The 23,570-nt window shown below is 42.9% G+C and overlaps 1 protein-coding gene across 8 annotated transcripts in view; it reads right to left on the reverse strand.

The window, feature by feature from the left end:
* The window catches only part of AGBL2 (ATP/GTP binding protein like 2), a 42,154-nt gene that overhangs the window by 7,645 nt on the left and 10,939 nt on the right, over positions 1-23,570 (reverse strand). For 7 of the 8 annotated variants that reach the window (XM_032359018.1, XM_032359016.1, XM_032359013.1 and 4 more), the window contains 8 exons: positions 21,600-21,707; positions 13,063-13,216; positions 10,350-11,132; positions 8,329-8,485; positions 6,364-6,490; positions 5,702-5,802; positions 4,549-4,679; positions 648-714 (listed from right to left, as the gene is read on the reverse strand). In XM_032359018.1, coding sequence (XP_032214909.1) covers positions 648-714; positions 4,549-4,679; positions 5,702-5,802; positions 6,364-6,490; positions 8,329-8,485; positions 10,350-11,132; positions 13,063-13,216; positions 21,600-21,707 — 1,628 coding nt within the window. Of the gene's footprint in view, positions 1-647; positions 715-3,960; positions 4,059-4,548; positions 4,680-5,701; positions 5,803-6,363; positions 6,491-8,328; positions 8,486-10,349; positions 11,133-13,062; positions 13,217-21,599; positions 21,708-23,570 lie in introns of all 8 variants that reach the window. The other variant, XM_032359021.1, reaches the window with a different exon arrangement.

Below are 23,570 nucleotides of genomic sequence, written 5' to 3' on the forward strand. Positions count from 1 at the left end.
ACATTTTTTCCCTTAGATTTTCCCCCAGATTTTTAAAAAAAGGATTTTATTTATTTATTTGACAGAGAGAGGAGACACAGCAAGAGAGGGAACACAAGCAGAGGGAATGGGAGAGGGAGCAGCAGCCTCCCCACCAAGCAAGGAGCCCAACTCGAGACTTGATCCTAGGATCCTGGGATCAGGGCCTCAGCCAAAGGCAGATGCCTAATAACTGAGCCCCCTAGGTGTCCCTTTCCCCTAGATTTTTAAAAGGAAATTTATAAAGGCAAAATTAAAGATTCTAGGGCAGGGTAACCAGTTAGGATACCACTGCTATATTTCCTACATATTTTATTTTATTTTTAAAAAATATTTTATTTATTTATTTTGGCAGAGAAAGAGAGACAGAGAGAGAGAGAGAGCACAAGCAAGGGGAATGGTAGGCAGAGGGAGAAGCAGGCTCCCTGCAGAGCAGGAAGCCCCATGTGGGGCTCAATCCCAGGACCCTGAGATCATGACCTGAGCTGACGGCAGAAGCTTAACCAACTGAGCCACCCAGGCGCCCCTTTTCTATAGATTTTATCTGGGACGTTCCACCAAATTATCCCGGAGGGTCATACTTTCCTTACGGCTGCTCCTTCTTGGGATGATGTTCTATCCCATCTTACCTCATGTGCTATGTTCAGTAGATGAACAGGGAGACCATCCGAGAGGGAACTGTCAGAACCACTGGTGCTGTTTCCAAAAGGAGAGAGGAAAGGGAAATACCTGTTATTAATGTCTAGGAAGGGGAACATTTAGCAGACTGGCAGCATGGGATTAGGACATCCAGTCTGCTACTTGCCCCCAATGCCTGCATTTCGATGCCTAAGAATTCTTGACAGGCATGTTTATTCATTCATCCTGGATGTGTCCTGCATTCCAGGCAGCACATCGAGCACAGAGATGAACGTGGCAGAGCCCCTGACCCTAAGGACTTTGCAATCTGTGTGGCAAAATAAATACTGGCCAGGTGGGCCAAGGTGCCCTAGGCAGCAACAGTGAGAGGCTGGAAGATTCTTAGTGTGCAGTCCCAGGCAAGACCAGGGGACGATGATTTGTTTGAAAGCAGGGTTTCATTCATTCCTGTCTGGCCAGGACCAGTTCAAAGAGCAAGAATCCTACCAGGTACTCTTAAAAACTGTGTTGAGGGGCACCTGGGTGGCTCAGTGGGTTAAGCCTCTGCCTTCGGCTCAGGTCGTGATCCCAGGATCCTGGGATGGAGCCCCGCATCAACCTCACATTGGGCTCTCTGCTCAGCAGGGAGCCTGCTTCCCCCTCTCTCTGCCTGCCTCTCTGCCTACTTGTGATCTCTCTGTCAAATAAATAGATAAACTCTTAAAAAAAAAAAAACTGTGTTGAATACACACATAAACATATTTGATAGCAAGGAATCTGTAGGTTGGGGACCAGAGGCATTACTTTCATCACCCCAATTCCTGCTTCAAAAGTTGCAGATGCATGTCCGGACTGACCTAAAGTCTTCCCTCACAAACGGTCAGCCTCCTCCCTGCAAAGGCTGTGATGAAGAGGGCTCAGATAATCCACCTTGCTGCCTTCAACACATCCATTGTTCAAGTGTCACATTGTATCTTCCCTTTCCTGGGGTGTGGCTAGCTAGAACTGGGAGCTGTGCTCTTCTACACAGTCTCCATACGTTAAAAAAAAAAATCACAAAACTCAGATCTCCTGGGAAAAGATGGCATTTCAAGTCATTCTTTTTCTCACACCTTTCATCCTGTTCACACTCCTCCTCCCTCTCTTCGGTGCACAATGAGGAACCCCACAGTAAGACAGCAGGAAGAAAGCCCTCTCTTCTCTGATCTAATTCCCCATTCCGTGTTCTCGAAAGGCTTTTCTAGTCTGAATAGTAAGCCTTTGAGGCCATTGGATAATAGTCTCTGAAGTCCCTTTCAGAGATAACAGAAGACTTTAATAAACAGGACAAAGCATTAGATGCAGTATGCCCCAGAAAATGTTGAAGACTGTGTGGGTGCACACACAGGGTTGGACATTCACAGTCTGCTTTTCTACGTCACAGTGAGAATGGGCGAGTGGAGCCCCGTGGAGGGTTCTGATAGCTGACTTCCTGATGCAGATGCTGGCAAACTGGTTTCAATCATTTTTAACTTGCTGTGTCAGAGTACCCCTGCTAAGCCGGCTAGAATGCAGTCTCCCTGTTTCTGAGTTGACTTCCCCTGGGCTCTATCCTAATTGGTTGACATGCAGGGGTATTTTGTTTTTGAGGCTGAAAGTGCAGCGTGGTTTGTGCAGTGGTCCCTGAGAGCGAGGCAGAGAATTCTGGGAAAGTGGAGGAAGCAACATAGCTAATGGGCACCCTGGCTCGCCTGACGCTCTGATTTAAGGTTCCTAAGAAGACATTTGGGAGATCCAGCCAGCAGAACTACTCCAGGGCCCAGATGTCCATCCATGTGCCACATAGAGTAGGACAGACAGCCAGCCCCTTTGCCCTGCCCACTGCGGTCTACAGCGCCTCCTCTGGAGGAGGACTGCCATGTCCAGCCCAGGAACCTGAACGAGGGCAGCCAGGGCAGGCTTGGGGCACCTTGGCCAGTAAGCTGGAGTAGAAGGGGTACTTGCATACCTGTGAAACACCCACCCACCTGAGGGCTTCCTAAAATACTTGTGGAGATGACTAGGGTGGGGGTGATATCCTACACACTAAATTAATTCAACAAATATGTATTGAGCTCTCCCTATGGTCTGGGTACGGTTCTAGGTGCACGAGATACAGAAGTGAACAAAATAAAGCTCTCTGACCTTGCAGACCCACATCTTCATAGGGGGACACAGACAATACATAATAAACACAATAAAGATGTAAATGACATAGAAGGACAGACGTGATGAAATGCTTTGGGAAAAAGCAGAGCACCTCCGGGGGACAGGGAATGAATGGCAGGAAGGCAAAGGCAGGGGAGCAAGTGGCAGTATGAGAGTAACAAGGGTAGGCCACATTGAAAAAGTTGACATTTAAACAAAGACTTGAAGGAGCTGAGGAATGAGCACATAGATATCTGGGAGAAGAGCATTCTAGGCAGCCGGCACTGCTAGCACAAAGGCCCTGAGGCAGAACAGGGCCCAGCAAGTCTGAAGAAGAGTGAGGAGGCCAGTGTAGCTGTAGCGGTGTGTGAGAGGGTGAGGATGAAGGTTGTAAGGAGATGGCTAGATCCCGTAGCCTGGAGGCCACTGTGGGGTCCTGGATTTTTCTCCTCATTTCCTGGCTCCTCCTCATCTCTGTGACCTTTTAGAGCTTAGACTTGGACCTCCTCTTTGCTCTGTCTGCACTTGCTCTCTTGGGATCTCATCTAGTCTTAGGGCTTATTTATCTTTTTATTTATTTTTTCAAAAGATTTTATTTAATTATTTGAGAGTGTGCACTCATGTGAGCGGGGAAAGGGGCAGAGGGAGAGGGAGAGAATCTCAAGCCAACTCCACACCCCGCTCGGAGCCCGATGCAGGGCGTGATCTCACAACCCTGAGATCATGACCTGAGCCAAAACCAAGAATCAGATGCTTAACCGATTGAGACACCCAGGTATCCCTAGTCTCAAGGTTTAAATATCACCTATCCAGTGATGACCCTATTTGACCTTGCCACTGAACTCCAGACTCATATATTCAACTGCCCATCCAATATCTCCATTTAGGTATCTAATCAACAGTTCAGAGTGAATGTGCCTAACACTTGCTTCTGGGTCTTCATCTCTCCCCTAATCTTCTCCACCCCCTTGATCTTCCCTATCTCGGTAAAAGGCAACTCCATTCAACCAATTATGGACACATTCTCTTTCTCTCATGCTCCATATACAATCCATAAGAAAATCCTGTTTGAGACTTCAAAATGTATCTAGAATCCAACCAATTCATACACCCCCAACCACTGCAACTACTCAGGTCTTGCCCACCCTCTGTATTTACCTGTATTATTGCCAGAGCCTCCTAATGAATGTTCCTGCTTACACCTTTCCTCTTCACAATCTAGTTTCCACCTAGCAGCCAGGGTATTCCTACTGAAACTAAAACTCAAGTCAGAACATGACACGTCTCTACTTAAAACCTCCCAAACGCTTTCCACCTCCCTTGGAGTAAAAGACAAAGGCTTTACAATTGCCTAAAGGCCCTACACGTATCGCCTGCTCATCTCCCTAACTCAGAAATGAGACTGTCAGAGAACAGGCACTCAATACGTAGTTGCTGAAGAAATGATATTTAAGCGTGCCATGATTTATTCAATATTTTGCACCTGAGGTTCAAAACCAATGAAACAGCAGAGCAAACAAACAACAACAACAAAAAAATAGGGGCGTCTGGGTGGCTCAGTTGTTAAACATCTGCCTGTGATTTCGGTCAGGATCCTAGGATCGAACCCCGTGACCCAGCAGGAAGCCTGCTTCTCCCTCTCTCACTCCCCCTGCTTGTGTTCCCTCTCTCAGTCAAATAAATAAATATAACCTTAAAAAAAAAAAAAGAACTTATCTGGTTTTTCTCTGAAATGAAATTTGTTACCTGGATTCAATGTCAGACAGAGAGATGTCGCTCCAACTTCCTTCTAAATCCATATCTTGTCCAAGTTCATTGAATTTCTTATGGATCTCCTGTTGTAAGAGCTCTTTAAGCTCTGCCAAACACTGCATGAACTGTGGAAGTGGAAAAAAGAACATTTTTTATTATCCATTGATTTATTTATCAAATATTTACTAAGTATATGCTGAAAGGCACTTTATTTATTGCTGGGGACATAAAGATGAGTGGGCTGTCACCCCTATTAATAAGGACATGTTAACATATAAATTTCATGAGCGGTAGCAAGTGTTTCTAAGGCAGAACATCAGATGAACACTGCTTTAGGCACTTTTCCCTGGCTATAGGCAATAATAAGCTTCTTAAATAATGCAAAGGTCTAACTTATCTTATTTTTTTGAACAGCAAAAAAGGAAAGATTAGAATGGGGTCATTCAGACTTTGGCCCACGCCAGATGTGATTTCACAGGCCATGCTGTGGTCGCATTCTCTTTTAGATATGTTTTCTTAAACAGTTGCACCCAGAGCAGTCTGTGTAAGTGTCCCCAGGGCCATCTGAGAGGGGGCATGAGAGGGGAGTTAGATCGAGCCCATGAGCACAAACTCCCTTTTAAGTAGCAGAGCAATAAAGGGAACTAAGAGTACCCTCCTGCCTCCGCTGGAGAAACATGGCCGGATGAAACCCACACAGGAGTCAGGACTGGGGCGGCTGAGAACACATGTGGTTGATGGGAAGAAGTAAGAACACGAAAAAACCAAGGACACAAAAAATGGAGGAGGGAAGGAATGAGGCATGACATTAGGGAGGCCACAGAGTGGGGGCTGGCAGGTGCGCAAAGGGCAGGGTTGGTTTTGGAGAAGAGAAAGGACTCCTCGCTTTTCCGAGAAGCAAGGTGAGAGAGAAGTGTGTTGATGGATAGTCGGCAAGAAGGCTCCTACCTTCTGGGTGAGTTATGAAGTCTTGCCATTGGTGGAGGGTGTGTGGGCTGGGGGCTTTCTTACTTTCATTGATAATAAAAACTTCAGAATGATAGTAAGAGGAAAATAAAGACCACCTATAATCTCACTGGGCTGACCTCGGACCCATATAAAACTGATCACAGTAGCATCACCACAGTTTTTGAAAGCCCATTTTTACCTTGGTTCGGTCAGGATCACAGAAATCCAGAAGGGTGTCACAAACATGGTAACCTAGAGATTTTAGATCCTCAGTGGTAAAGTGAGTATCTCTTTTATTGCCTGAAAAAAAAACCATAAACATTTCTTATCAAATCTGAATGAGCAAATGCAGTCTAATTTATGAACACCTCCTTTGATTCTAGAATATTGTGCTTCTGGACAGAGTCTTTCTCCCTGTAGTTCTGGCTTGGTTCAGAAGAATCTTTGACAATGAAGAAAAGTTTGGCTATAGTTACTGAAGTTTTACTCTGTGGTAGGCACTGTGCCAACAGCTTTATGCACATTAGCTCATTGGGTAGGACCTATAAGGCAGGTGCTACTATTATCGCCAGGTTAAAAAAAAAAAAAAGAGGTTCACAGAGTTAAGTGACTTAGCCAGATCCCAACTAGAGCTGAAAGTCAAACCTGGAGCTGCCTGACTCCAGGTCCTGAGCAGACACTATGCTATGCTGCCCCGTCAAGGGTTAACATTTCGCCCTCATATTTAGGTTGATCAAATTCGACAGTTAGGAAAACCCTCAAGGTCAGTCACTTTTCCAGTGTTCGAAGGGATTTCATGCCCTCCATGCTTTGCTTGGCTTCCCCTTACCAGGCTGACTTACGACATACAAGAGAGCTTACCCAGGGTGGACCCCCCAAAGGTGGACTCCATGGTGTAGCTGTTGAGGATGCCCATGCGCCACATCACGACTCGGCCCGTGCCTTCCTTGCACTTCTGCACCTTAAAGTTACAACTCTGAAAAGAGAACTAAAGAGAAACCCAAATCCACCGCTATACATAAACTAGCAAACACAAGATGCCTTAGAGTCATTGACAGGATACGAGAATGGTTTCCTGGGGATTTGTATATTATTTCTTAAAGTATGTTCCGTAAAATAGCAATTCTATGGGATGTTAACAGGTATTACAGAGGAGAAAATGAGTTCTACAGTCATGTTGCTCAGGAGGAGGAAGGACTAATAAAATTACACAGACTTCCTGTGCAGGACTTCTCAGAGCATTTAGTATGCTATTATAGACTGTGAGTCTCCAAAACGGAGAAGGTAGATTCTGTTTCTCACTGTCTGTGACCTTTTCTTCCCCTCCCCACCGTTCCCAATGATATTTTGCAGGACTAGGGTGCCTTGAACTCCTGTTTGGGAATGCTGGCTTACTTTGACATTCAAGACACTAGCTGACTTTTCTAAGGTTTACTTTCTATCTCTCCCCAACTAGAGCCCTTGGCTCCGGTTGGGTTTATCCTCTATCTGTGATTCGGGTATGCCTCACCCCTGTAATCTCTGCCTGGAATTCTTACTCCCTCTCACATAATGTTCTTGGTTCAGAGTCCAATATCCCCCACTGTCTTTCATGACCACTCCAACCCTCTTTCCTTACTTGGGGTTTGTAACATACACTTGGCAGCCATCCCAACCTATCTTATCCTGCTGAAAATGCTTTACAGTTGGAAGTTCCCTCACCAACTAGGGTTTTAAAGTAGTGCACCCAGGAATCCAGTGGTTCTATTAGGAGCAGAGGGAGAGGGAGAGAATCTCAAAGCAGATTCCCTATTGAGTGTGAAGTTCTCGTGGGGCTTGATCTCACAACCCTGAGATCATGACCTGAGCCCAAATCAAAAGGCAGATACTACACTGTCTGAGCCACCCAGGCGCCCCTACACAGAGTGATTCTTAAAGCCACACCTTTCTAAATTCTTGAAGTCCCAACAGACACATAAAAAGATCCTCAATATCACTCATCATCAGGGAAATACAAATCAAAACCACAATGAGATATCACCTTACACCCATCAGAACAGTTAGAGTCAAAGACAAGGAGAAAGGATGTCTTTCTTGGTGAGGAAGTGGAGGAACAGGAAACCTCATGCAGTGTTGGTGGGAATGCAGACTTGTGCAGCCACTGTGAAAAGCAGTATGGAGGTTCCTCAAAAAATTAAAAAAAGAGTCACCATATGATCCAGTACTTCCACTATTGGGTATTTACCCAATGACAACAAAACACTAATTCAAAAAGATATGTGCACCCATATGTTGATTGCAGCATTACTTATTATAGCCAAGATGTGGAAGCAACCCAAGTGCCCATTAATGATGAGTGGAGAAAGCTGTGGTATAGATCTACAATGGAATACAACTCAGCCATGAAAATGAATGAGATCTTGACATTTGCAACAACATGGGTGGACCTAGAGGGTATAATGCTATGTGAAATAGAGAAAGACAAGTACCATATGATTTCACTGGTATGTGGAATTTAAGAAACAAAACAAAACAAAGGAAAAAAGAGACAAACAAAAAAGTAGAGTCTTCAGAGAACAAACTGGTGGTTACCAGAGGGGAGGTGGGTTGAGGAACAGGTGAAATAGATCAAGGGGATTAAGGGTACACTTATCATGATGAGCAGTGAATAATGTGTAGAACTGTTGAATCATTGTATTGTAAAAACAAAAAAACAGAGTAAATTCTTGAGTTCCAGGTTGTTGGGATTTATCTAAGATAATGAAAAGAAAAGTAAAGTGGCATACAGGATGCAGTGAGTTCTCATCTTCCTTAGTCAATGGATGGGAAATTACCTCATGTGCTTACCTTATCTGGTGCATTTTTGCTTAGCATTAAAGGAAAGACACGCTCGTGAAGCCAGTATTTGCGATCGTTGTTATTACAGCCATACAAGAAGATATTATTCTTGCGGCTGTGGCCATGGAAATCACAATACAAGAGAACCTCCCTTTCTTCCAGAAGTCTATTGAGGGGGGAAAACAAAGGACTTAGTAGACATCCAAATACATGACAATCATCAAGGATCTACGTTTGTCTTGCTACTGTCCTTCTAAAGAAAATGTCAACCCCTTCAAAGACCCTATCTCCATTCTTGGCCACTGCTGTACACATGCTACCAGCACTCCTTGCCCTGACGGTCAGAGGGACTTGGGATGGGAACACCCTGCTGTGGAATGGGGTGGTGGATAGGACTTGTGTAAGCTGACAATGAAGTGGAGGAAATCTAGGGGCAGACCTGGTGAAAGAGAGGCAGAAGTAGGGGCGCCTGGGTGGCTCAGTCGTTAAGCGTCTGTCTTCGGCTCAGGTCATGATCCCAGGGTCCTGGGATCGAGGCCCGCGTCGGGCTCCCTGCTTGGCAGGAAGCCTGCTTCTCTCTCTCCCACCCCCCAGCTTGTATTCCCTCTCTTGATGTCTCTCTCTGTCAAATAAATAAATAAAATCTTAAAAAAAAAAAAAAAAAAAAGAGGGACAGAAGGAGAGAGGTGTAAGTGCCCAGATGAAGAAAAGAAACAAAGAAAGCCTGGGTCCCTGACTTTCCAGCACCAGTTCCTGTAAGGCTCAGCTCCTCTGTCTCCTCCTCACCCAGACACCTGCCTCAATCTTCCAAACATGGTCACCTTCTCCATGATGATGAGGACAGTAATGCCACGCACTCACAGCATGAGGGCACTGTGCTAGACAGATGACACGGACCCTCCCATTTCATCCTCACAGCTAACCACCCAAGGCAGGCAAGCTGAGCCCCACTCTACAGATGGGAAAACTGAAGCGCAGAGAGGTACGATGGCTTCCAAGTCACAGAACAAGCCTGTAGCAGCACCAGGTCTCAAATCCAGGCCTGTCGGACTTCCAAGCACATGCTCTTAGCCATTTTGCCTGCCGGCCCCACACAACTCCCCACCCCCACACAGATACGATTATGAGGTGTGTGTGCTCACATATCCTTCTGTGCTGTGGTTCCATTTCTGGTAAGGTGGGTGCCATTCCGTCATAGCCTTCAACGCTTTCACAGAAGCTTGGAAAATATTAACTGATTTACTCACTATTCTTTCCTTATGAGAGGCAATATAAGAGGTAATAAAGAACTCAGACTCTGGAATCTGAGAGCCTGTATTCAAGTATCTACTCTGTCACTTTTTAACTCTGTGACCTTGGGCAAGTTGCTTAACCTTTTGTGGACTTAATTTCCTCACCATTTACATACAGGGGATACTGACTGTGCCTGCATCAGAGAGTTAATGTGAAGACTCCATGGGTCCTGTGTGTAAAGCACTGAGAGTATCACCTGTCCCCTCTACACAAATACTGCCTGATTGTGAGGTGCTGGTATTATTACTACACAGGCCTAATGACGAAGGCCTATGAACTTCTCTGACTTCTGAACTCTCTATTCCATTGTTTCAATAATAAGAGAAATGCTTCTAGCTGAAATGTTGCATGTTCAGTTTCAGCCCAAAGGTAAAACAGGACTTGGGGTGCCTGGATGGCTCAGTTAGTTAAGCATCTGCCTTCAGCTCAGGTCATGATTCCAGGGTCCTGGGATAGAGCCCCGTGTCGGGCTCCCTGTTCTGCGGGGAGTCAGCTTCTCCTTCTGCCCCTCTTGCTGCTCCTATTCTCCTCTCTCTCTCAAATAAATAAATGTAATCTTTGAAAAGAAAGATAAAACAGGACTTAAAGGTTTGGAACTGAGCACACCTATATGACTGCAAACAGAACAGTAAAGACAGTCTCCGAAGCCACGCCCGAGTCCTACATAAGAAGAGCCCAGCACCCATCAGATGGTGCTCACAGGATTCGGAGGAAGATCAACAGATCGAGGGGCTCACCTTTTGATCATGTTCCTGGTGTACCAGATGCAAGGGAAGGACTCCTTCAGAATGGTTTTATAATGCCTGTTTAAGTCCCTTCCTGCCAGCGAACACCGGTAATTCCCCACAATCACTCCGTCTGGATTTAGCATAGGAACCACTTTGAAGATAAAGATATCTCTGAGGAGCTGGGCATCTGGGGAGTTGCTAAGGATGAAGTCCAAAAAGCCCTTCATGATCCATGAGCCATTACTTTCTCCAGGGTGGACTCGGGCGCTCAAGACCACAGCTTTCTTTGCAGCCGCCTCTTGCGGGGTCCGGGATGGGTTGGTGATGGTGAGCAGGTAGACGGTATTTCCCGCGAGGCTCCTGCATAACGTTCGGAGTTTGCAGAACTGAGACTGGACAGGGTTATTCGCCACAGACAGCAGGTAGCACTGCAAGTCAGTGTACGTATATGGGTAGAAGTGAGCAAAGAAGCAAGTGTCCTGGTCATGCGGAAACTGGATGGTCCACGTAAGACAGTAAAAGGGCTGCTGCCCATCTTCCGTGTTGTTCTTGAAGTACCTGATTTCCTTTCCTTCTCTCCTCCAGCCAATGTTGTGGGTGTCGGCATCCAGCTGGGAGTACATGAGTGGCTTCATCCCTATAGTATAAAGGCTCTTGGGTTTTAGCAAGTTGACAATGGTGAAGCGGTAGGTCACATCTTTTCTAGTGTTTTGAACCCGAAAATAAAACCACTGAGTGTGTTTGTTTGTGTAGAGGTCAGTTCGCAAGGTGAGTTCATACTCATAGGTATCTCTGTAATGGAGAAAATTGAAGACTGTCTCCGTCACCTCACATCCCTCCCCCCTCAAAAAGCAAATCCAAAAAAGTGTTGTTTCCCCCTGGCAAAAACAGATCTTATTACAACAGGAAAGACTGCTATATCAAGCCTTAATTTTCTAATTTACATGGTCCCCCTACTCATACTATAGGGCTGGCAGAAATTTAGGTAAAGGAAGTTTGCTTGGGGGTGTTGCTTGGGTGGCTCAGTTGGCTAAGCATCTGTATGGGTTCAGGTCATGATCTTGGGGTCCTGGGATCGAGCCCTGTGTTGGGCTCCTTCCTTGGCGGGAGCCTGCCTCTCCCTCTGCTTGTGCTCTCTCGCCATCTCTCTCTCTCTGACAAATAAATAAAACAACTAAGCCACCCAGGCATCCCTAAATAAAATCTTTTAAAAAAAGAAAAAAAGGGGGCGCCTGGGTGGCTCAGTGGGTTAAAGCCGCTGCCTTCGGCTCAGGTCATGATCCCAGGGTCCTGGCATCGAACCCCGCATCGGGCTCTCTGCTCTGCAGGGAGCCTACTTCCCTCTCCCTCTCTGCCTGCCTCTCTGCCTACTTGTGATCTCTGTCTGTCAAATAAATAAAAATCTTTAAAAAAAAAAAAAGAAAATGAATAATATGAACTATTAAAAATGAGGAGATAAATCTGTGGTACTGTCACAGGAAAATAAATAAAATTTATTAAGTGGCAAAAAGCAACTTGTAAAACAGTACATATATCATCATGCTATTTTTAAAAATAAATAATTTCTGGGGTGCCTTGGTGGCTTAGTCATTTAAGCGTCTGTCTTTGGCTCAGGTCATGATCCCAGTGTCCTGGGATGGAGCCTTGCATTGGGCTCCCTACTCAGCAGGGAGTCTGCTTCTCCCTCTCCCTCTGCTACTCTACCTGCTTGTTCTCTCTCTCTCTGTCAAATGAATAAATAAAATCTTATTTTTAAAAATTTTTAAATTTTTATTTTTTTAAGATTTTATTTATGTATTTGATTTTATTTACTTATTTGATAGACAGTAGGCAGAGAGGCAGGCAGAGGGGGTTGGGGGGGGAAGCAGGCTGAGCAGAGAGCCCAATGTGGGGCTCAATCCCAGGACCCTGGGATCATGACCTGAGCCAAAGGCAGAGGCTTTAACCCACTGAGCTACCCAGGTGCCCCAATAAATAAAATCTTAAAAAAAATCATTTCTGTATACATAACAGAAAGAGGGGGGAAATTATTGCATATATACTCAACTGTTAACAGCCGGTGTATCTGGGGAGGTATGATTATAGGACTTCATTTTTTTAATGTTATACATGTTAATTAACACAAAACATTTTTATTTTTTTAAAAGATTTTATTTATTTATTTGACAGACAGAGATCACAAGGAGGCAGTGAGGCAGACAGAGAGAGAGAGGGAAGCAGACACCCCGCTGAGCAGAGAGCCCAATGCAGAACTCGATCCCAGGACCCCGAGATCATGACCTGAGCTGAAGGCAGCGGCTTAACCCACTGAGCCACCCCGCTGCCCCAACACAAAACATTTTTAAAGGGTTTTATTTATTTAAGTAATTGCTATCCACGTAGTTACTTAATTACTACAGTTAAGTAATTACTACCCACAAAGTGGGGCTCGAACTCATGACCCCGAGATCAAGAGTCACATGCTCTACTGAGCCATCCAGGTGCCCCTATTAATACAAATTTTAAATGAGCACCAATTTCTTACACAAGCAGAAAAAGCAATGTAGGTAAATTTTTGCTCTGGGGGAAAATGAGCCACAATTATTCCATTCTTCTTCATCCCCATGACCATTTCTTACCACCTCTCTCTTTTTCAAAAACACTACGGACTCCTTATATGACTCCTGAAGACATGGCTCAGTCCCTCCAGTTATCGCCCCCTTGGGAAATTCCCATTACTCACACTCTGACGGCTTTTTGCAGATTCCCGCTCTCAAACCTTGACTCAAACAGGAGGGTATTATCTTCAGGTCCCTGCAGTGTGACGGCAAGATCCCTGATAATCCCTCGCTTGCCTCCCACTCTGGCACTGGTGAAATAGGAACCTTCAGTGGGCACTGCGGATGAGACAGACATATTCAGGGCAGGTTCCACTTAGAACCCATTCATCCAGCCAATATTTACTGAGTTCTTCTGTGTGTTCGATGCCATTCTACATTAACAATAATGAATATTCAGATTTCCATGCTTGCTGAGATTTTAAATTTTAAACTTTGGACTTCTTTGAAGACCTTTAAAGTGGTGTATGGCTGCACGGACTGTGCCCTTGGCATCTCATCAGATACTGTTTGTACCCATTTCAGCCCTAATTTAAAAGCATGTTTTCTTTTTTCTTTTAAAGATTTTATTTATTCATTTGACAAAGAGAGATCACAAGCAGGCAGAGAGGCAGGCAGAGAGAGAGAGGAGGAAGCAGGCTCCCCGCTGAGCAGAGAGCCCGATGCGGGGCTCGATCCCAGGACCCTGAGATCATGACCTGAGCCGAAGGTAGCGGCTTAACCCACTGAGCCACCCAGGCGCCCCTAAAAGCATGTTTTCAAACAAATGATATTACACATAGAGTGTCTAAAAACATTTACATTCTTAAACCTTAAAAAAGGTACCTATTTATTAGTTTAAAAAAGGTAAAGGATGGGTGCCTGGGTGGCTCAGTTGTTAAGTGTCTGTTTTCAGCTCAGGTCATGATCCCAGGGTCTTGGGATCAAGTCCCACATTAGGCTCCTTGCTCAGTGGAAAGGATGCTTCTCCCTCTCCCACTCTCCTTGTTGTGTTCCCTCTCTTGCTGTCTCTCTCTGTCAAATAAACAAATAAAATCTTTAAAAAAAAATAAATAAAAAATTGGGGCACCTGGGTCGCTCAGTGGGTTAAAGCCTCTGCCTTCGGCTCAGGTCATGATCCCAGGGTCCTGGGATCGAGCCCCGCATCGGGCTCTCTGCTCAGCGGGGAGCCTGCTTCTCCCTCTTTCTCTGCCTGCCTCTCTGTGTACTTGTGATCTCTGTCAAATAAATAAATAAAATCTTTTAAATAAATAAATAAATAATTTAAAAAGGTAAAGGAAAAAACAAAAAGGAGAAAATAAAGTATACTCCATATAATTTTTTGGTATATCCTTCCGGACTTAAATATAAAAAAAAATTAGACGTTTGAGTATTGGCATATGTGAATTAACTTAAGAAGGGAACAAAAACATCATAGTAATTAGAGAAAAGAAAAGGTTACAATTGAAATTTTATCTTTATTGTGATGCTAAAACAAACAAAATATAAAATTTATTTTATTTACAAAATTTAGATTATAATCATCTCTTTCTATCCTTTTGGTGGGGGTTGCAACTTTAAAAAATATTTTATTTATTCATTTGGGAGGGTGGAAGAGAGAATGTGCTTTGGGAGGGGCAGAGAGAGAGAGAGAGAATCTTTAAACAGACTCCCTGCTGAGTGCAGAACCCCAGGTGGGGCTCAATCCCATGCTCCCGAGATCACAACCTGAGCGGAAACCAAGGGTCAGATGCTCAACTGACTGAGCCACCCAGATGCCCTTGTAATTTGTTTTTAAAGATATTATTTTAAGTAATCTCTACACCCAACATGTGGCTTGAACTTACAACCCCATGATCAAGAATCATATGCTCCACTGATGAGCCAGCCCAGTGGCCCTGGACTGCAATTTTTCAAACAAATTCAGTGAGACTGCCATATGACGTCTTTGAATTTTACAGTTACTTTTGCAGAACTATTTTAAGGCTTCATAGTTTTCCCAAGGACTTTGTACCACAATAGTCTTATCATTGCGTCTGGAAGAACCTATTTTGTCATCTTTTGTTGATTTTCTCCTTGTTAACAGACAAGAAATTTCTAGATTCTCATTTGTCAGTGGCTTTGCAAGTGATTCAAGTAATTCTTCAACATTCATTAATTTCATAAAATCTTACATGTCCTGTAAGGATAATTTCATTTTGCAAATGATTTTTACTGTACTTGCATTATATTGTCAGATATTAATATTATCTACCAATCAGGTAGTGACTGATAATAACAAAGATGCTGACCATGGGGCAGGACAGGTGCAAGCATTAAATAGTAATATGCATGGGGCCTTATTTTATTAATCATTTCATTAGTAAATATATTCATATTATGATGACTTTTGGTTGACAGGCAACTCTATCACTGTAGAGACTCAGGTAATAAACATTTAGATAATAAGTGAGAGCAAAGGAGAAAGTAAACATACAAAGAAGTGCATAATAGAGGAAAGCAAACACAGAGGAGGCAGGAGCAGAAGAGACCCCAAGAGTACACATAACTGGGGCACCTGGATGGCTCAGTGGGTTAAGCGTCTGACTTTGGCTCACGTCACAATCTTGCGGTCCTGGGATTGAGTGCCATGTTAGCCTTCACACTCAGCAGCTAGTCTGCTTGTCCCTCTGTCCCTCCCCCTGCTCGTGCTCTCTCCCTCTTTCTCAAATAAATAAATAAAATCTTTTAAAAAATTTAGAGCACACATACCCGGTTAAAAGCTGGGGACCCAAATGGTCCAGTCTCTTCCTAGAACCACAGAGTATAGAGCAGCAACCAGATACAATTAATATGGGAGTTTTAACATTCTTTTGAGTTTCTCAGACAACAATAAAGATGATCTACTATTACCACAGTAATATTTCTCAAAAAACAAAACTTGTTTCTTTTCTCTAATATTTTATAGCATGTAAACTGACAAACTCCCAAATTCTCCCTGGAGTCCCATCTTCTTGGTTTTCTGTTTCTTCAATCCTCCAACAGTGGGTTCAACTCTTCCTGATGAATACAACAGACAAGACCAGGACCACTGCCACAACTGTGTGTTAACAGGACAGTAAGAGGGGTGCCTGGGTGGCTCAGTGGGTTAAAGCCTCTGCCCTCTGCTCAGGTTGTCATCCCAGGGTCCTGGGATCGAGCCCCGCATTAGGCTCTCTTCTCAGCAGGAAGCCTGCTTCCTCCTCTCTCTCTCTGCCTCCTTGTCTACTTGTGATCTCTGCTTGTCAAATAAATAAACAAAATCTTTAAAAAAAAAAAAAAGCAGGACAATAAGAATAACTCACAAAAGCTGCCCTTTCAGGAGAATGAGCTTTTAGCCCTATGGTTTCCTCCTGTGTGGAAATGTCTCTGAATAGAACAAATGAAGCAATGTGGATTCATGGTCTTCTGGTTTATTGACAATGACTACAAGCAGGTCAGCAAGAGGTAAAACAGACTTTTAATACCCAAGACTTTCTTGAGGTGGCAGGAGAAATACATTATCCATTATTTATAACTTGAGTCTACCCACTTAAGATCTTACATTTAGTTTAAAGTCTCTCCAAAACCTCCTTAGACACACCAGAAGGTGGAGTTAGATAGATAAACTGTGAGTTGCTTCACCTTACTCCCTTCACTGCATATAGCTTTTTCCAACACAGTATTACTAACATGAGAGCTCATCATCAGGGGAACTGGGAGCAGAGAATATGCAATTATATCAAAGTTAGTTGTAGAAATGTAAGCATTACAGTCCCTCCCTCCTACCTCTGGTTGTTTCTCTAATAGCCTCCCCTGATTTCATTGACTTGATACACTTTATTTCTAACTCAACTTGGTACATATTCTTCCTCCAATAAAATCGATTTCCTTTCTGATCATTACTTACGTAGCAGAGGTTGATTTTCAAATTGTGAGAATACTTTTGCTTTCTATTTTTTTGAACACAGCATTTCCCAACCTCAGAGAACCCTTAAGAAGTTCTGATTAGGGACGCCTGGGTGGCTCAGTTGGTTGGGCAGCTGCCTTCGGCTCAGGTCATGATCCCAGCGTCCTGGGATTGAGTCCCACATCGGGCTCCTTGCTCGGCGGGGAGCCTGCTTCTCCCTCTGCCTCTGCCTGCCATTCTGTCTGCCTATACTTGCTCTCTCTCCCTCTCTCTCTCTGATAAATAAATAAAAAAAATCTTAAAAAAAAAAAAAAAAAGAAGTTCTGATTAGAGGTGCCTGGGTGGCACAGTCAGTTAGGTGTCCGACTCTTGTTTCAGCTCAGGTCATGATCTCAGCATCATGAGATCAAGCCCCACGTTCAGCTCCATGCACAGCACAGAGTCTGCTTGAGATTTTCTCTCCCTCTCCCTCTGTCCCTCTTGCTCATGCTTTGAGCTCTTGGTCTCTGTCTCTCAAATAAATAAATCTCAAAAAAAGAAGTTCTGAGTAGCTCTTATACTTTTGTGTGCAATAAGTATCAGATGATTTTTAGTGATGACAAAGGATGCCCTTATTTTTTTTTTAAGATTTTATTTATTTGTCAGAGAGAGAGCACAAAGCAGGAGGAGGGACAGGCAGAGGGAGAAGCAGGCTCCCTGCTGAGCAAGGAGCCTGTTGCTCAATCCCAGGACTCAATCCCATGACCCTGGGATCATGACCTGAGCCGAAGGCAGACGTTTAACTGACTGAGCCACCCAGGTACCCCAAAGGATGACCTTATTGGCAGCTTCTTTATCTTGCCATGTCCCCTCCCTATTACTAACTTGGCATCTTGACCTTATTAATTCAAAGCTACTTCCTCTTCCTTGGGAAGGTTCCTATTACATTTCCAGGTTCATTACTCTTGAACATTGTATCTCCTTTTTTTTTTTTTAAGCAAATTTTTATACCATATCCCCATAGGGAGCTTGAACTCATGACCCTGAGATCAAAATCCTATCTTCCAGCATGCTCTAATGATTGAACCAACCTGGCACCTTATCTCCTTTCTGTCTTAAATGTTATTACCACCAGCTCCATATCCTACCCATCACTTGTTAGTCTTTATTTTTATTATAGCTATTTTAGTGAGTGTGAAATTGATCCATCATTTCCATAAATACCCTTTTCAAGCAGAGGAATTCTCTTCTATTCCTAGTTTTCTGAATGTTCTTATGCTTTTTCTGCATTAGTTGACATGACTGTGTGTTTCTTCCCTTTGTTCTATTAACGTGGTGTATCGCATTGATTTTCTTAGCTTGAACCACCCTTGCATTCCTGGTACAAATCCCCTTTGGTCATGTTATATAACCCTTTTAATAAGCTGTTGGATTTCGTTTGCTAGTATTTGTGTTTCTTTAAGATTTTATTTATTCATCTGAGACAGAGAGACACAAAGAGAAAAAAAGCAAGCATGAGCAGGGGGAGAGGCTGAGGGAGAGGGAGAAGCAGACGCCCCACTGAGCAGGGAGCCCAACAAGAGTCTCGATCCCAGGACCTGCAGACCATGACCTGAGCCAAAGGCAGATGCCTCACAATCTGAGCCACCAAGGTGCCCCTGTTTGCTAGTATTTGGTTGAGGATTTTTTGTATTTATATTTGTAAGGAATATAGTTTTCCTGGGATGTCTAACTGAATACTAGCTTCATAAACAGTTGGAAATATTTCCTCCAGCTACTATTTTCAGAGTAGTTTTATTACTACTACAGATCAGTACTATTTCATCTTTAAATGTCTGATATAATTCAAACAAGCCCTGTCCCCAACTGGCCAAGGAATTTCTTTGCAGGAAGATTTTTTTTTAATTAATTTATTTATTTTAGAGAAAGAGAGAGAGAAAGAGAAAACTCATGAACAAGTGAGGGGAGGGGCAGAGGGAGAGGACCTCAAGCAAAGTCCCCACTGAGTGTGGAGCTTGAGACAGGGATTGATCACATGACCCACGAGACCATGTCCTGAGCAGAATCCAAAGAGCCAGACACTAGCTAGCTGAGCCACCCAGGCACCCTTTTGCAGGAAGACTTTTTTTTTCAAGTTTTTTTTTTGTTTTGTTTTGTTTTTTTAGGACACAGATAGAGAGTATGAGTAGGCAGAGCAGCAAGCAGAGGGAGAGGGAGAAGCAGGCTCTCCACTGAGCAGGGAGCCCGATGTGGGGCTTGATCCCAGGACCCCAGGATCATGACCTGAGCCAAAGGCAGCCACCCAACCAACCAAATCACCCAGGCGCCCCTGCAGGAAGATTTTTAATTACTAATTCACAACTTCTTTGTTTTAGTCTATTCAGACTTTTAAAGTTTCTTCCGGAGGGGTTGCCTGGGTAGCTCAGTGGTTTAAGCCTCTGCTTTAAGTTCGGGCCGTGATCTCAGGGTCCTGGGATCGAGCCCTGATTCAGGCTCTCTGCTTGGCAGGGAGCCTGCTTTCCACCCTGCCTGCCTCTCTGCTTACTTGTGATCTTTGTCAAGTAAATAAATAAAATCTTTAAAAAAAAAAAGTTTCTCCCTAAGTCAGGTGTGGTAATTTGTATTTTTCTAACAGCTTTTCCCCTTCTTCTATGTTGTTTAATTTGTTGGCATTAAGTTGTACCTTGTAATTATTTTGATTTTTATAGATTTGATGTTTCTGCCCCCTCTCAATCCTGATCTTGGTAATTTGTATCTCCTCTTCTTTTTTCATGGTTGGTCTAGCTAAAGTTTTGTCAATTTTGTGGATGTTTCCAAAGAACCAACTTTTGGTTTGATTTTCCAGATTATTTTCCTGTTTTCCATTTTCACTGATTCCCATCCTTATCTTTTTTATATTCTTCCCTCTGGTTGCTTTGGACTTAGTTTGTGCTTATTTTACTAATTTATTAATGTGAAAGCTTAGGTAATTGATTTGAGATCTTTCTTCCTTTCAAATATAGGCATTTAAAGCCATACGTTTACCTTGCAGTGCTTAGCTGCATCCTTTAAAATTTTGATATGTCATTTTATTTTCACTCAATTTAAAACATTTTTAAATCCCCCTTATGATTTCTTTATCCCATGGGTTACTTAGAAACGTGCTGTTCAATTTCCAAATATTTGTCCATTTCCTAGATTTCATTCTGTTGTTGATTTTTAAAAAATATTTTATTTATTTATTTTTAAGATTTTATTTACTTGACAGACAGAGATCACAAGGACGCAGAGAGGCAGGCAGAGAGAGAGGAGGAAGTAGGCTCCCTGCCAAGCAGAGAGCCTGATGCAGGGCTCAATCCCAGCACCCTGAGATCATGACCCGAGCGAAGACAGAGGCTTTAACCCACTGAGCCACCCAGGTGCCCCCTGTTGTTGATTTTTATTTATTTATTTTTTTTTTTAAAGATTTTTTATTATTCATTTGACAGAGAGAGATCACAAGTAGGCAGAGAGACAGGCAGAGAGAGAGAGAGAGGAGGAAGCAGGCTCCCTGCTGAGCAGAGAGCCCGATACGGGACTCGATCCCAGAACGCTGGGATCATGACCTGAGCCGAAGGCAGCAGCTTAACCCACTGAGCCACCCAGGTGCCCCAAGATTTTTAAAATTTTTTAATTTTAAGTAGGTTCCAAGCCCAGCATGGAACACAACATGGGGCTCAAACCCATGATCCTGAGATCAAGACCCGAGCTGAGACCAAGAGTAGGACGCTCAACCAACTGAGCCACCAAGGCGCCCACTGTTGTTGATTTCTAATTCAATTTTATTGTGGTCAGAGAATATATTTTGTATGATTTCAATTTTTTAAAGTATATTAAGACTTGCTTTACCACCTAGCATATAAGGTATCCTGGGGAATGTACCATGTGTCTTTGAAAAGAATGTATATTTTGCTATTGCTGTTCTACAAATTTTTTAAAAAGATGTGGATTCTACTTGTAAGAAGCCTACAAATTAATGGAAATTAATTAACCACATAGGAAATGATAGTCATATGCACATACTACAAAGTAATTACTAAAGTACACACAGAGATGGAGAAAAGAAGAGCAAGTTCCCCGAATATCCAATATCTGAATTTTAGGAAGGGGAATGACACAGAAGAAGCTCTAAAATGGGCTTAGAACTTTTTTTTTTTTTAAGATTTTATTTATTTATTTGATACAGAGAGAGAGAGATCACAAGTAGGCACAGAGGCAGGCAGAGAGAGAGGGGGAAGCAGGCTCCCTGCTGAGCAGAGAGCCCGAAGCAGGGCTCGATCCCAAGATCCTGAGATCATGACCTGAGCCGAAGGCAGAGGTTTAACCCACTGAGCCACCCAGGTGCCCCTCTTTTTTTTTTTTTTTTGAAGATTTTATTTATTTATTTGACAGAGAAACACACAGTGAGAGAGGGAACGCAGGCAGAGGGAATGAGAGAGGGAGAAGCAGGCTTCCAGCTGAGCAGGGAGCCTGATTCAGGGCTGGATCCCAGTACTCTGGGATCATGACCTGAGCCAAAGGCAGACGCTTAACAACTGAGCCACCCAGGTTCCCTGGGCTTAGAACTCTTAAGACATAATACCATCATTTTAAAAAAACAACTGAAATTTTAAAGCTGACTGGCTATGAATATCAGGGTTCCTATTTAGGTTGGTCTGGAAAGACTGTTTATTTATCACTAAACTATAGGTTTTTAAAAAATCACTGTTATTACAGAAAACATGTTTATTATAATTCTGTCATGATTAATCACTGACTGTTCAGTGTAAATAACAATACCTGAATCTAATTGATAGACAACTGTGCCTTTTTCTTCTCCTACAATTTCTGGTAATTTTTCATTTCCTGTAGGTTGATAGAAATATTCTGGTTGAGGTGGAACCCACTCTGAAAGAAAACATTAAAAAGCACAAAATAAGAAATAATATAAAAGGTTCTTTATCCAAAAGTAATATACAATTATAATAATTATTATTCAAGCGACTAGTTTGGTTGAATCAAACCAAATCCCACACTCAGTTTCCAATTTGTTTGTAAATTTATGTTTTGCTTCTTTCCATACGGACTATGAGGTGATTTTTAACAAAAAGCATATACAACAGAAGTATAAACTTTAAATAGAAGAGTTAAAAATAAGCCAGAAATGTCGATATAGTTGACCTATAACAACTCTCTAAAATTTGGCCCTGAGCTACTTTTTATTTATTTTTATTTTTTATTTTTTTAAGATTGTATTTTTAAGTAATCCCTACACCCATCGTGGGCCTTGAACTCACAATCCCAAGATCAAGAGATCAAGAGTTGTTTGCTCCACTGATGGAGCCAGCCAGGTGTGCTGAGCTTCTTTTTAAAGTCAGGAAAATAAGTTTAGTTATGTACTTCTTTATTACTATAGAGGAACAAGTATATCAATTATTTCAGGGGAAACAAAATTTTTTCATTAACACTCAATTCTAAAAATTTCTTATATGGGACTTGGGCAACTTCTCAGTATTATTTTTTTTTTTTTAAAGATTTTATTTATTTATTTGACAGAGAGAAATCACAAGTAGGCAGAGAGGCAGGCAGAGAGAGAGGAAGGGAAGCAGGCCCCCTGCTGAGCAGAGAGCCCGATGTGGGACTCGATCCCAGGACCCTGGAATCATGACCTGAGCCGAAGGCAGTGGCTTAACCCACTGAGCCACCCAGGCGTCCCATCTCAGTATTATTTTAAGTACAGTAGTCATTGATGAACACCAAGGGCACACAAAAACACAACTGAAATTGAATAATACATTAGAGGGATTATATACCTGATCAAATGGTATTTATTCCAGGGATCCAAAGATGGTTCAACTTCTGCAAATTAGTTAATGTGATATACCACAGTCAAAAAATGAAGTGTAAAAATCATATAATCATTTTGATAGATGCAAATAAAAAACATTTGGCAAAATTCAACATCCATTTATGATAAAAACTCAACAGAGTGAGTATAGAGGGAACCTCAACATAGTAAAGGCCATATATGAAAAGCTCACAGCTAAAAGCACACTCAGATGTAAAAAGCTGTGGGATGCCTGGGTGGCTCAGTCAGCGAAGACCTGCCTTCAGCTCAGGTCATGTTCCCAAGGTCCTGGGGTCGAGTCCTGCCTCTCTCTCCCTCTCTGACAAATAAATAAATAAAACCTTAATAACAAAATGTAAAAGCTGAAAGCCTATCTTCTAAGATCGGGAACAAGGCAAAGATGCCAACTCTAGCCACTTCTATTCAACATAGAATTTTAAGGCCTTGCTAGAGCAATTAGGCAAGAAAAAGAAATAAAAGGCATCCAAATTGGAAAGGAATGAGTAAAACTGTCAAACTGTTACTATTTGCAGATTACATGACATGCAAAAAACACTAAAGACTTTTTTTTTTAAAGATTTTATTTATTGGGACGCCTGGGTGGCTCAGTTGGTTAAGCAGCTGCCTTCGGCTCAGGTCATGATCCCAGCGTCCTGGGATCGAGTCCTACATCGGGCTCCTTGCTCCGCAGGGAGCCTGCTTCTCCCTCTGCCTCTGCCTTCCACTCTGTCTGCCTGTGCTCGTTCTCACTCTCTCTCTCTCTCTGACAAATAAATAAATAAAATCTTTAAAAAAAAAAAAAAAAAGATTTTATTTATTTGAAAAAAAAAGATTTTATTTATTTGATATATAGAGAGAGATCACAAGTAGATAGAGAGGCAGGTAGAGAGAGAGGGGGGAAGCAGGCTCCCTGCTGAGCAGAA

The sequence above is a fragment of the Mustela erminea genome, chromosome 9 (genome assembly GCF_009829155.1).
Source record: "Mustela erminea isolate mMusErm1 chromosome 9, mMusErm1.Pri, whole genome shotgun sequence".
Taxonomy (NCBI): Eukaryota; Metazoa; Chordata; class Mammalia; order Carnivora; family Mustelidae; genus Mustela; species Mustela erminea.